Source organism: Sus scrofa, chromosome 6, assembly GCF_000003025.6.
Source record: "Sus scrofa isolate TJ Tabasco breed Duroc chromosome 6, Sscrofa11.1, whole genome shotgun sequence".
Taxonomy (NCBI): domain Eukaryota; kingdom Metazoa; phylum Chordata; class Mammalia; order Artiodactyla; family Suidae; genus Sus; species Sus scrofa.
This window is the reverse complement of record NC_010448.4, coordinates 17,357,862-17,372,778: the sequence shown is the minus strand read 5'-3', so window position 1 is coordinate 17,372,778 and position 14,917 is coordinate 17,357,862. Positions and strand designations below refer to the sequence as shown.

General features: G+C 34.7%; 1 protein-coding gene across 15 annotated transcripts in view; it reads left to right on the top strand.

Annotated features, from left to right (window-relative positions):
• Window positions 1-14,917, top strand: part of NFAT5 (nuclear factor of activated T-cells 5) — a 121,441-nt gene that overhangs the window by 62,173 nt on the left and 44,351 nt on the right. For 5 of the 15 annotated variants that reach the window (XM_003355770.4, XM_013988503.2, XM_013988501.2 and 2 more), the window contains one exon: window positions 9,805-10,363. In XM_003355770.4, the coding sequence (XP_003355818.1) occupies window positions 9,805-10,363 (559 nt within the window). The other 10 variants (XM_003355771.4, XM_021093868.1, XM_021093871.1 and 7 more) reach the window with 9 other exon arrangements.

The window sequence follows — 14,917 nt, the reverse complement described above, 5'->3', positions numbered from 1 at the left end:
GGCTAGGGATCTGATCAGATCTATAGCTGCTGGCCTATGCCACAGCCACAGCAATGCCAGATCCGAGCCGTATCTGCGGCCTATACCACAGCTCATGGCAACGCTGGATCCTTAACCCACTGAGCAAGGCCAGGGATTGAACCCTTACCTCATGGTTCCTAGTCAGATTGGTTTCAGCAGCACCATGATGGGAACTCCTATTTCCTAAATCTTTACCTTTTTGGCCTCTTAATAATTTTAAGCAATTTTTATAAATGTTAAGATTTATTCATCTTCTGATAGAATAAGCACATTTTATATTACCTGAGTCTATAGAATAGGAATTTACAACTGCCCACAGACTCTCAATCATTCATAGGAAAAAAATATATATTGCATACCCACAATTTCTTTTTTATGTGTCTTGTAGAATTTCATATTGATATTAATGCACAGAAGTGAGCTTATTTTTTATGGTACCAGTAAATTGATAGATAATAAGCAAGAAAGTATTGCCATAACTAATTGTCTTATAATAATTAGTTGTATAAAAAGAGTAATTAGATTGAATAGAAACACTTCAGCTGGGGCAGTAGTGAGGGGAATGGATTAGGATAGGATGCAACGAAAGACTTCACCTGTTTCTATGACATTATTTCTCTTCTCCCATATGTGAAATATAGTAAGATTAGCATGAGCTTTGGAATCATAAAGACCTAATTTGAATCTGATTGCTGTGATATCATTTCTGATTTATAGACAGAATCTTCTGAAAGTTAAGTAAATTTCTAATATTACCCCTATAGTTAGACAGTAATAACTACTTTTTCTTAAAGGTGTTTTGAAGATAAATATATAAAATACTTAATATTACCTGATAATTAGTGATCTTTCAGTGAACATTGACCTCCCACCCACATGGATTTCTCCTTTCATTTCTTAGTGAGGTTTTTAGAAAATAGATCTTGAGTTCCTGTTGTGACACAGCAGAAACTAATCTGACTAGTATCCATGAGGATGAAGGTTCGATCCCTGGCCTCTCTCAGTGAGCAACTGTCCAGCGTTGATGTGAGCTGTGATGTATAACACAGGCTGGTAGCTGCAGCTCTGATTCAGCCCCTAGCCTGGGAACTTACATATGGCACAGGTGTGACCCTGAAAAGCAAAAAGGAAAAAAAAAAAAAAGGGAAAGTAGATATTTTTAGAAAAAAAAAAAAAAACAAGTTTTTTAACAAGTATTTTGCTTCTTTCTTTCCATTATCACTCAGTCTGTTTTTTACTTTATTTTGTAGTTTTGCATATCAGACAACACATTGGCCATGGGATTTCCTTTCTATTTAACTCTTTCATGTTGGCACTCTTAAGAACCCTTATAAATAAAAGAAGTATTGATAGGGGATTCCCTTGTGGCACAGCAGGTTAAGGATCTGGCATCATCACTGTGGCAGCTCCTGGCTCAGGAACTTCCACATGCCACAGGTGTGGCCAAAAAAAGGAAAAAGAAAACAAAAGATAGAGGATGATGAATCAGGGAGAACAGACATTTCCCAAAGAGATAATTCTGCAGAGTTGACTGTGTTTTTCTTAGAATTCTCTTCCCACTTTTTAAAAAACGACATGATAAAATTGATCAGTTACCAAAACTGCTAGTAGAGCAGTTTATGACTTCTGTTTTTTGCCTGGACGGTGTATTTTATTAAAAACTGGATGTAATATGCATTCTAATCTATATCCAGTTATACAACCTGAATAATTAAATTAGAACATTTCAATAATACAAATACAATTTTTACCCTTTTTTGGTCACCTCTAAAAAACAGAAATGTTAAAACATTGGACTGGAAATCCCTGAATGCCTTTATTATTTAAACTACATTAAAATGCATTGTATGATAAAGCATTGAAGTAAACTTCAAGTAGCATCCCTGAAAACTGATTTCTCTCCAATTCTTAAGTTAATGAGGTGGTAATCTCTCTTTTTGTCTTAAAATAACATTACCTTTCAGGTAGTGTAATAGCTGTCTTTAAACAACAGCAAAACACCCTGTTCTTCCTGGGGTCTTTGATAACAGTAATTGTAGTCATTGGGTTGTGTAATTATTGCCTTTTGCATTGGTAATTTGAGGATGGGGATTCTTTCTAGGCTCTGTTCTCTTCACCCCGTAACACAAGTGATGCTCCCTGCAGTACTTTATTGCTGGATGACAGAAGTCATCTTTCTCTTCCAGTAGGAAAGGATTTAAATGTAAAGTACATATTTTATGCTGTGCTTATATACTTTGGGTTGAATAGCACAAAATATGTATTTAAAACACTAAGTGTCAGGACGCTTACAAATTTTGTAAGCATTACATTTTTCAGGAAACATTTTTTATTAAAATATAATTGATTTACAGTGCTGTGCAGGAAACTTTTTTATTTTTTGGCTCCCCTGTGGCATATGGAGTTCCCAGGCCAGGGATCAGATTTGAGCCGTGGTTTTGACCTAAGCCACACCTGCAACAATGCCGTATTCTTAACCACTGTATGGGCCGGGGTGGGGGTGGGGGTTTTAACCTTCTTCCCAGTGCTCCCAGGACACTGCCAATCCTATTGCACCAAAGCAGGAACTCCAGGAAACGTTTTTTAATAAATACTCTTGAATGTATTTACTAACTGCACTCAGACAAAATACATTTATTTTAGGAGAATTCAGATTAAAAATGGGAGAATAAGTATTGTGAATTATTAGAACTCTGACTGGTAGTTTGATGGACTTGGAAAGAAAGATAGTCTCCTATACATCAGTAACCTTTCAACTTCAGCAATAGTGTTAATTATATGTTTAAGTAGAGCCTCTAGGATTAAACATTTTATGCACAGTATCATATCTAATTTAAATGTGTAAATAGTAACCGTTTTTGAGAGTTAGAATGAGGAGTTGTATGGAAGTTGGCCTGAAAAATTAAAATACTCTTTTGCTGCTGAAATGTAGGTATTTTTTACTGCTTGAGTGCGTTGATCAGCACATATCCTCTTCTACTCTTTAAGGGACTTTGGGTAGTGGCACAGCCTAAAACAACTAGAGAGAAAATTCTGGCTTATGGATTAGATTGCATTAGTAAACAAGAAAACTAATTGGTGAATATGAGTTAACAAAATTTTTTGAGTAAATATTTCCCCACATGCACTTATTTGGATGTTAATAATTTAATTTTTAAAAGTTTGTTTTAAAACATTGATTATTATAGCATGTAGACTTATGTTGGGTGGGAAAAGTACAGATGGGAAATTGAAACTGTTTTAAACATGTAAATTAAATAATCAACCCTACAATTTTTGTTTTTTGTTTTTTTGTTTCGTTTTTTTGTTTTTTGGTAAAGTAATCTGGATTGCTTATTTTATATGCTGGGATGCTAGATGTTTTTTCTATTAATACACTTAACTTGCATTCTAGCTTCGCCATTCAGAGACAGGCATCGTGTGGTGGGTTGTGTGACAGTGTCTGTCAATAGTGAAGACAAATAGTGCCAGAGACACTTAACCCATCCAATCTCACCCAGGGTATAGGTCGGTCTCGTTTTCAGACTTCTTAAGTCTTTTTTTCTTTCTTTCTTTCCTCCTTTCTTCCTTTCTTTTTTTTTTTTTTTTTTTTTGTCTCTAAATAGTGGATTGATACTGATTGAAACTAAATCTTTCTGTAAAGTTTTAAACTTTACATTAATATTATAAGAAGAAGAAAAGTAGAACAAAGTTTGGCATGTAAGGTGTTGACAAAGCAGGTTTGCAGCCACTTTGTGTATTCTAGATTTTTAATCCCTTGGCAACATGAATGTTGACCTTATAATTTTTTTCTCTCAGTATCTTTCTTCTTTGATCTGAAAATATGTCCTTGTATCTGGTGACTTTTATCAAATAAGATGTTTAGATTTAAAGTTACTGTTACCAGTAAGAAAAATGAAATACTTTAAGAGAATAGCTGAGATTGAACAGTGTTTTAGAACAGAAATCATTTCCAGATAAACTTCATTATTACTATTATTTTTCTGAACAGTCAGTAGTTTACTCCTTCTTTGTTCCACTATTGGTTCACTTAGCACACTTGCAAAATTTTATTGCTTTTTAAAGGAAACTCAACTGATTTTGCCCTGATGTTGAAAATAAAATAAGAGTGCATTTTTAAATGCTAGGGACCACATTTTTGTCTTGAAAACTTATTTAGTTAAATGTCATTTTGGTCATTTTTTAAATCAGTGAAAGGTATTTGTTTCTTTTGAGGACTTTAAAGAATGTTTCTAATTTCAAAGCTTTCTATAAAAAGTTTAGTTCTATATAAAGTATCATCTCTTTTTTATGGTATTTTAAGAACTAAAATGTGAAAATTTAATTTCTTCACGAATCTAGAACTAATAGTTCTTAATTTTAAAGTATACTTTAGGAGTTCCCTTAGTGGCGCAGTGGTTAACAAATCCGACTAGGAACCATGAGGTTGCGGGTTCGATCCCTGCCCTTGCTCAGTGGGTTAACTATCCGGCGTTGCCATGAGCTGTGGTGTGGGTCGCAGACGCAGCTCGGATCCCGCGTTGCTGTGGCTCTGGTGTAGGCTGGTGGCTCAGCTCTGATTGGACCCCTAGCCTGGGAACCTCCATATGCTGCGGGAGCAGCCCAAGAAATGGCAAAAAAGACAAAATAATAATAATAATAATAATAAATAAATAAATAAATAAATAAAGTATACTTTAAGCAAGCAATATATAAAACATACATGAGTTTCTATATGTGATACCATTTAAAACTATCTTTATCCTTCCAATCAAATTAATGATACAGTTGACCCATGAATAACGCAGAGGTGGAGGTGGGTAGCGGTACTGTCCCGTAGCACAGTCACAAATCGATCTGTTACTTTACAGTCAGCCCTCTATATCCTCGGCTCTGCATCCACAGAATCAACCACAGATTGCATAGTATTGTAGTGTGTATTTATTGAAAACAATTTGAGAATAAGTGGATCTGCACAGGTCAACACTGTATTGTTCAAAAGTCAACTGTACTTGCAATTTCTGGGATAACCATGTTGATATCTTCTGCTATTCTTTTTATCCCAACTGCTTTGAATATTCATAATGAACCTTAATGATTCCATCAATTCTTAAAAGAAGCCAGATATACAATTTACATTCACCACCCTTACTGGCATTTGGACTGGTAATCGGCTCTTGCTAATAATAGAATTATTAAATTTAGATATAGAACACTATAGATGCAATGCTTTCCTTAAAATTATTCTTTTAAGATTATAAATTTCTGTCAGTAATTTATAAAAATGGCCTGTCATGGAGTTTCCGTCGTGGCACATCGGAAATGAATCCGACTGGGAAACCATGAGGTTGCGGGTTTGATCCCTGGCCTCTGCTCAGCGGATTAAGGATCCTGCATTGCTTTGGCTGTGGTGTAGGCCAGCAGCTGTAGCTCCGATTCAACCCCTAGCCTGGGAACATCCATATGCTTCTGGTGCAGCCCTAAAAAGCCAAAAAAGAAAAAAAAAAAAGGCCTGTAACTTTTTCCTTTTGGTTTACTGTGCTCTCTGTGGTCACAGAAAATGATATGGAAAAATAAAATTCTTTGAAGTTCAAAGATAATTTTTTCCTAAAAGAGAAAAATCAATAAAAATTTATTCAGATGTTACACAGGTAACAAAATGATTTTAAGAAGAAATTTAAGGAAAACTTTCAATTTGCAGTTCCCATTGTGGTGCAGCTGAAGCAAATCCGACTAGGAGCCATGAGGTTTTGGGTTTGATCCCTGGCCTTTCTCAGTGGGTTAAGGATCCGGTGTTGCTGTGGGCTGTGGTGTAGGTCACAGATGTGGCTCGGATTTGGCATTGCTGTGGCTCTGGCGTAGGCTGGCAGCAACAGCTCAGATGGACCCCTAGCCTGGGAACCTCCATATGCTGTGGGTGCAACCCTAAAAAGACAAAAGACAAGACAAAAAAAAAAAAAAAAAAAAAAGAAGAAGAAAAACTTTCAACTTTATGAAGGATTGTTAAGGGATTTAAAAAGCAAAATTATAAGGTTATAAAATAGAATACATTATGACTCTTCTGCTTGGTGAGAAAATAAAACAATTATTAAAACCTTTTTTTTGTTGGAGTTTAACTTTAATAAGCAACAGTTAAACATAGTCTCTGCATTCCTAACATATAAAAATGGAGATTCAAAACCGAAAAAGGTGGGGAGGGGTAGTTTACATGTTTTGTATATAAGAATCATAAGTAAAAGATAATCTATAGAAGAGGCAGGATTACGTCAGCATTTTAATTCTATAGGATTAGTTAAGGTATTTCTTGATATTTAGTAATAGTGACTAAAAGTTTTTTTTAAATACTTTGAGAAGATTTAAAGTATTTCTAGGAATGTTCTTTTGTGCGTTTCTGGGAATACTTGGAAATGACAACCTAGTGTTTAGAAATCTAAAATGTTCATGCTATTATTTTATGCATTTACTTTTTAATAGGGAATATTAAGAATGTTGTTTTTAGTACATTTATGGATTAATACACAAGGAGGTGGTTTGGCTTAAATATAGTTTCAAGAAAGAAAGTTATTAGCACATTCTTTGTAGAAATAATGAGTAGTTACTTTTAAACTCTTAAGTTATTACTCCTGAACCTTCCCTGTATCCAGATAATGCTATTATAGTAAGATACATTCCAAGCATTTTGAGTAGTAAATCTTTTTTTTAAAACCTAATGTGTGTCCATTATGAACACATTGGTACATTTATTTACCAATTTAACTTAATATAACTCAACATACATATCAAATACTGGCATCCCATAAATTAGTTAAATTAAAAAATTGAATTTTTACTGTATACAAGTCATAGTGTGTTAGGTGTCAGGAGGCACGGTCTAATATGAGAAGGATGTTGTCCTTGCTGTCAAGGGGCCCATAGTCTTATCCCCTACTTCACCACTTCACTTGGCATTATTAATGCACTTAGGTGATGTCTTGCTAGCCAGAATGTAACATGCTTATGCAAAAGGTTTTACGCACTATTTTTATCATCATTAGAGAAACAATGATACTATCATAAAGAGTTTTATAGTTTAAAAAATTATCTTACTTGTTACACTCTTAACATGAGTAGAAACTTTGTAATTTAGGGTTGAACTGAGGTAGCCTTTAAAAAGTGATTTTTTTTTTTTGAATTAAAGAATGCTTACTACTGTCTTCTGACAGAGTTTATGTTTTCACCTTTATAGTATTGTGCTAATGAACTTTTAAATTTAGTGCATATATCCAGGAAACTGCAGGTAAAATATTTAAAATGTGTGTTAGGTATCCAAGGAAAATATATAGAATATTTTAACTTACGTAGGGTGTGAGATCACAGTTTGGTATATTTGTCTCAGAACAGATATTTACGTACAGTGAAATCAGTTGGATTTTATAACCATGATTTTTTGACAAAATTTGCAAGATAAAATTATACATACCTGAAAGAGCAATGCTAGGTTATATCTTGCATATTAAATTCATAAATACCACATAACTTGCTTTTGAATTCATGATTACATTTCACCTAATTTTCCATCTGTCATGGACAGGATCCCTGAGATGTTTATATTCTGCATTCTCATATGCATAGTTGACACTCAGATTAAAGTGATGGAAAGCTGCTTTATAGAAATACAAGCCCACAACATTGATGCTGCATGCTTTGTGTTCCCCTGAAAATACTGCATGCTGCATACTTGTATTTCTCTGAAAATGAGAAAGGCTCATACACACACAAAAACTTAGTTTGATCTTTGCCAATAGTTGGAACAGATGGAGGAATGTTAGACATAATACCTTTTCTATTTTTTCTAAAATGAGTTCTGTAGAATTTTTCAAAAAATAAGGAAAAAGCTTGTTATTTAAACCCAAAGTGGCTACAAATCAGCTCCTAAACTGTCACTGACATTAGCATCTAGATTTTGTAGTTTTTATAAATCTTTTTAAATATTTATTTACTAAGAAAACATTGCATTAATGCATGATACAAAATTGATAAATTTTTGTTTAAATTGGAATGCAGTTTAAAGTGACTGAATTTTTCAATTTCAGCTACTGCATTTGACAGGGATACAAACTGGAAAATGGAACTGGTATCTTCTAATTGCTCTAGGCGCTTTAACATGTGGTAGTTGGGAAAATTTTTTCTGTGTGGCATTATGTAGATCACATTGATGGCTAATATTAATAACTATTCTCCAGCTTTGACAGCAATGAAAAAATGTGGATGAATTTAGTTTTTTCAAATGATTTTAATGTTTTGGTACATGTTTTCAATTTAAAAATAGATCTTTGGCACTGGCTTTTGATTATCTAATATTGGCATTCTTGCATTTCACTCTTTGCTTAATTGATGTGAATGTTGTAATTCCAGTAACTATATATCACAGTTTTAAGTTTTATCATACCGCTTTGACAGTGGCACACTTGGCTACATAGATAAAAATTAATTCTAGATTTATTAAACATTTTTAGTTGTCACATGTTGCCTGTTTTTGTATGTGTGTATGATTAAAAACCTTTCTGTATCTTATATAAGATAAAATTGTATAGGACAGATGACTTCCAACCTTAACATTATCAGTGTACTTCCTGAAATTATGTTGTGAAGGGCTTAGTAGTAGTATTTTTCAATGAGCTGTTCCGCCAGTTGCCACACATTTTGAAAAGATCTACTTTTAAGTTTTTTTGTTAGGCATAATAGATTCATGATTTTATTGGGAGGAAAAAAAACAAAAAAACAAAAAACCTTTTTGTGAGAACTCATTCTGGTTCTCTCCAGAGATTTTTTTAAACTCTTTTTTGTTAGACTTCAGCCAACATATTTTATTGTTCCTCACCTGAGGAAATTCCCTTAAAAGTTAAAATCAAAAGAGTAAAAACAGACAGTGGTAACCAGTTGCTGAATGTGTAATCAAGTACTTTGTAAGAAAAATCCATCCAATAATCACTCCTTACTCTGCTTTTCATTCTACCTTAAAGGATGGATTTATGTATTTTAGAGATCATGGTTTTGAACTGCCACTTCCAACTTCTGGAGACTATTAGTGGTTAACTCGCTTATTAATCTTCTTACAGCCCAGCATGTTCCAAATCAAACCTTTGTCACTTTTATTTCTTCTAGATTTTACAGCAGTCATAGTGATGGTACCAGTTCCATTTTGCCCCCAATTCAGTTGATTATATATTTTTTCTATTTATTTCTCATTTTATAATTGATATCTGCAATAATCAGCAGCTCTTTTCTCATTTATTTTCTCATATTTTTATTCCAGGATTTGCCTCTGAAGCAGGGAGTGTCTGCATTAAAAATGACCTGTAGTTCTCTGCTTCATAGGTTAGAAACTTATTTTAATATTTTGTGGCTAAGCACAGTCCCACTTTTCAAATTCTATAATGAATTATTTAATTGGCATTGAATGTGGACCACAAGCATATTCGATATTGGGGTTTTTTTATTATTTTAAATGATTAAAATTCAATAGAAAATCTATCTGAGGCAATAAAAGCTTTATTTTTGCTTTACAGCTTAAAACATTAAATTAGATTTAAAAAAATTTATCAATTATAACACAAGTAAAATAATGCTATTTGGGCATTTTAAAAAATTGCATTTCTTAGGTCTTGTTTTGCTTGAAGCATTTATATTCTAAAATGTAACCAAATTCCAACTATTCATTTTGGGGAAAAACAATCACTTCACAAATCACATTTTCAATGGGACTGCTAGCCAGTGTAGGTGAAAACATGTATAGTGTATTTACTCTTAAATTGTACACTGCAGATGCTTCTTCAGCTCCCTCCTCTTCCTCCATGGGCGGTGCTTGCAGCTCCTTTACCACCTCTTCCAGCCCTACCATTTATTCTACCTCAGTCACCGACAGCAAGGCTATGCAAGTGGAGAGCTGCTCCTCAGCCTTGGGGGTAAGTAACCGAGGGGTAAGTGAAAAGCAGTTAACCAGTAACACAGTTCAGCAGCATCCATCAACCCCGAAGAGGCACACAGTCTTGTACATCTCACCACCACCTGAGGACTTGCTGGATAACAGTCGGATGTCCTGCCAGGATGAGGGGTGTGGATTGGAATCTGAGCAGAGCTGCAGTATGTGGATGGAGGATTCCCCCTCCAACTTCAGTAACATGAGCACCAGTTCCTACAATGATAACACTGAGGTACCTCGTAAATCACGAAAACGAAATCCAAAGCAGAGGCCGGGGGTCAAACGACGAGATTGTGAAGAATCTAACATGGATATATTTGATGCCGACAGTGCCAAAGCACCTCACTATGTGCTTTCTCAGCTTACCACGGACAACAAAGGCAACTCAAAAGCAGGAAATGGGTTGGTATTCACATTTTTTTAAAATTCTCTCACCATTATGCAAAACGAAAAAATAAATCATTCATTTTTCTTAATTGCTCAGCCCAAATTTGCATCTAAAGCAAAGATAGTAATTTTATCACTGAAATAACATGAAATTTTTAACTTACAATCAAGTTTCACTAGAGAAGAAAACAAAGTATCAGTAGATTTTACCAATAGGTATCTTAGTATGAGCATGATTAAGTAGTAGAAAATGGAAATAATGTTTAGAAATAACTTTTAAATTTCAAATGTGTTTATATTTTAAAATAATTTTTAATATTTTTACTCATAGAAATAATTAGCAGTGCAACAGCTTAGCTAAAACCACTCAAACATTTACAAAGGGCTAGTTTGTATTCTCTTTTACATTGTCTCTCCATATAGTTCAGTCGTTTCCATTTTTGTGAAGATTTTAGAATTTATTTTTCTTTTTTTCTTTTATTTGATGAAAACAAGAAAAAACTAAATTGATGGTTTGATTCTCACTTTAGATTCATGTATTTATTTTAAACTTTTTCTTTAATACATTATACCAATTTGGGATTTTAAAAAAATTAAATTTTTTTTCTGTGATTTTGGATTATGTAATCTAAAGAATGATACAACAGGATCATGGTACGCATTTGAGCTTTCATTCATCTCTGCCAGTTCACAACATTCAGTAAATATATTTCGATAACTACATTGTAGGTTGACCAGGGAAAGTGTAATAACATTTGTCAAGACAAAAATCTCTCATGAAATAATTCATGGAACAGAAACTCATTTTGATAACTACATTGATATTCACTTCTAAAGTACAGAATACTGTGACTTATTTTTAACTTTTTAATTCCTTTAATACTTTTATTGTAATATTTAATTGCTAGACTTCTAATTAGATTTTCCTACAGTATATTCAACATAGTTTGATACAATTTAACTCACAGAATTTTCATAGATTATTTTTTTGGGTTGCAAGGTCCTTTAGTTGATCTAGGACCTCCCACCATTTCAGATTGTCACAGAATGTGATGGAAAAGTTTTTGATTGGTTCACTAACTGATTACATCAGTAAGTTAAAAATCTATTGAGTATTATAGAGAATATTCTTAATGTATATTATATTTGTCCTTAAATATTCTCTCAGTATATTTTTAAAGTACTATCTACCATTTAAGCAATGATTATTCTGTACTACTTTTCTACTCTCATTTAAAAATTCCTTGGGGTGATGTAGTTAAATAAAAAATGCACATTTAAATGGTCTCCATTTTTAGGAAGTCCAGATTAGTAAAAGAAAACAAGGTATACCTTTTCCTAAAGAGTTGCCATTAGCAGGGTCAAAAATTCTAGAAAATATTTGTAGAACTATTACCTGTAGAATAATGTCTGAAACATAGTAGCACAGATCTAAAAGGCTCTTGTGTGTCTGTCATTTAATATAGATATATGTTTATTTGGGCTTTGATTGAGAAAGTGGGTTTTTTAAAGTTCCATAGTAGAGATTTTCATCTTTATACTGAAATAATGTTAAGGTTCAAATGAAGAACAAATTTTGGCTTACAGTTAGTCAACACACATGATTTGCAGTTGCTGTTAAAGAGATATCTTGACCTACATCTTTTCTGCTTCTGCTTTTGTATGATAGATATATCTTAGAAATGATTTGAGGTTACCCAGGGAAAGTATAATAACATTTGTCAAGACAAAAATCTCTCATGAAATAATTCATGGAACAGAAACTCATCAAGCAGCAGAAGAAATGTCCAGCTTCTTAGGTAATGGAAAAATATTTGACACTAGCATATGAAAATGATGGAAGAAGTTTAAATTTTGAATTTATCAGAACAATATTGAGGAAAGGGTAAAACCATATGTAAATACAGAAAAATAGGCCTTTGAAAACAGTTGTTAAGAGGATCTCAGACTAAAGTCCTGTATTCTTCAGTAAGAAAGATGTTAGAAATATGAAAGAAATTTTGCCATAGATTTACAATTTATAGGGAGTTTCTGTTGTGGCTCAGTGGAAATGAATCTAACTAGCATCCATGAGGACCAAGGTTCGGTCCCTGGCCTTGCTCAGTGGGTTAAGGATCCAGCGTTGCCATGAGCTGTGGTGTAGGTTGCAGACGTGGCTCAGATCCTGCCTTATTATGGCTGTGGTGTAGGCCGGCAGCAATAGCTCTGATTCCACCCCTAGCCTGGGAACTTCCTTATGCTGCACCTGTGGCCCTAAAACAAACAAACAAAAACAACAACAATGAAATGAAGCCAAAAATGCCTTAAAAACTAGTAACTTGAATGACTGTTTTTCTAAGAATTAGTTGATGTTTTTATTGTTTGACACAGCTAGAGATCTAAATATGTATGTATTTCACTGTATGTTTAAACTTTAAGAATAAAGTTAGTTTTAAGGTCTTTTAAATGTATTATTTCAGAAATTGTTTGATTACATGTGCTGTTCTTCTTTAAGTCATAATGCATATACTTCAGCAACTTACTCAATGGTCTTCATCCCAAATGAAACATTTTATTTTACTGAGATAGTAAAATTAACTATCATCTGTTCACCCTCATAAGTATTAGCGTGGCTAACATAAGTGAGTGTAGAAACCGTATCTTGGGATTTCCTGAAGTGGCTCAGCAGGTTAAGGACGGACATTGTCTCTGGGAGGATACCAGTACCATCCCTGGCCTAGCTCGGTGGGTTAAGGATCTGGTGTTGCCACAAGCTAACATGTAGGTTGCAGATGGGGTTTGGATCTGGTGTTGCCATGGTTGTGGTGTAGGCTTGTAGCTGCAGCTCCAGTTCAACCCCTGGCCTGGGAACTTATATTCTGCAGATGCAGCCATAAAGAGAAAAATATGTATAAAAATAAAAGCAGGAGTTCTCATCATGGCCCAGTGGAAACGAATCCAACTAGGAACCATAATGTTTCAGGTTCGATCCCTGGCTTTGCTCAGTGGGTTAAGGATCTGGCGTTGCTGGGACTGTGGTGTAGGCCAACGCTTATAGCTCCAATTCGACCCCTAGCCTGGGAACCTCCCTATGCTGTGGGCTGGCCTTAAAAAGCAAAAGATAAAAAAATAAATAAAAGTAGTAACTTGCCAAAGTAATGATCTGCTAAATTTTCCTTATATTTCAGACCAAAGTGTTCCCTTTTCTATTATAAAATAAATAGGTGTTAATTATAATCATTGGAAAATTCAGGAAAATAAATAACATATAATCTAGTAACTCAGTGTAACTCCTATTAGCATTTTGCTATATTTTCTTTTGTTCCCTTTCAGTGGTTATTTGGGGGATGTTTTTACATAGTTTCAGTGAATGAATGTTTTTGCTTTGTCTTTTAAAATGGGTAAAAAGCACGAGTTCCCATTTGGCTCAGTGGGTTAAGAACGTGACATAGTGTCACTGAGGATGCGGGGTTAAATCTGTGGCCTTACTCAGTGGGTTAAGGATGTGGCATTGCCACAAGCTGCTGCATAGGTTGAGGATGAGGCTTGGATCTGGCATTGCTGTGGCTGTGGTGTAGGCTGCAGCTACAACTCTGATTCGACTCCTACCCCAGGAGCTTCCTTTTGCTACAGGTGGAGCCCTAAAAAGAGAAAATAAATCAATAAAAAATAAAATGAGTAAAAAACAGTTCATTATAGAATTTCATATGCAAAGTACTACACATTTTATTCAGTGCAAATATTTTAATTTCTACCCAGAATGATGAAAAAAATAGGATTTATTGCCCTTTGTTCCAGCTTCAGTTCAGTACTTTTGTTCATAGAATAGAATTGTTCATAGAATTCTTCCAGGGCCTTTTAAATTACTTACATGGGTAATCTTTGACTTAATTATGTCAAACGTCATCAACAAGTTTGTCTTCATCAACAAATACTTTTTTCAGCATCTTTTGTTTCAGGAATTGCACAGAGTTTAGGAAATATGCAGATGACTGAGCATAGTACTTCCCCTCAAAACCCTTCCTTTCATCCAGTCAGTCTTACTGCATTCCTTTGCATTCTTCTTTCCTCTGTCCCACTCTTAGCCATGGGTTCACCCCAACCCCAGCTTCCATTGAGAGTATAGCCTTTCTTCTGACTCAGGCAACAACTTGTTTAGAAATAGAGGGTAAACATTAGCCCTAGGTTTAAGACTGCTTAGTGATTTCTCCTGAGGCGCAGTGGATTAAGGATCTGGTGTTGTTGCTGCACCGGTTGCTGCTGTGGCGCAGATTCACTTCATGGCCTCGGAATTTCCGTATGCTGTGCACACCCCAACACACACAGCCCGCTTACCTACTATTGCTCCTCTATGTTTTCTTTTGTTTGTTTTTTGGCTGCACTTGCAGGATATGGAAGTTCCTGGGCCAGAGATGGGATCCAGGCCACGCCTGTGGCAATGCTAGATTCTTACTTAATCCACTGTGCTGGGCCAGGGATTGAACCCATACTGCCACAGAGACAAACGCTGGGTCCTTAACTCACTGCACTGCAGTAGAAACTCCTCCTCTATGTTTAAGTCATAATAGTCCTCCTGGGACCTGTTTGCTT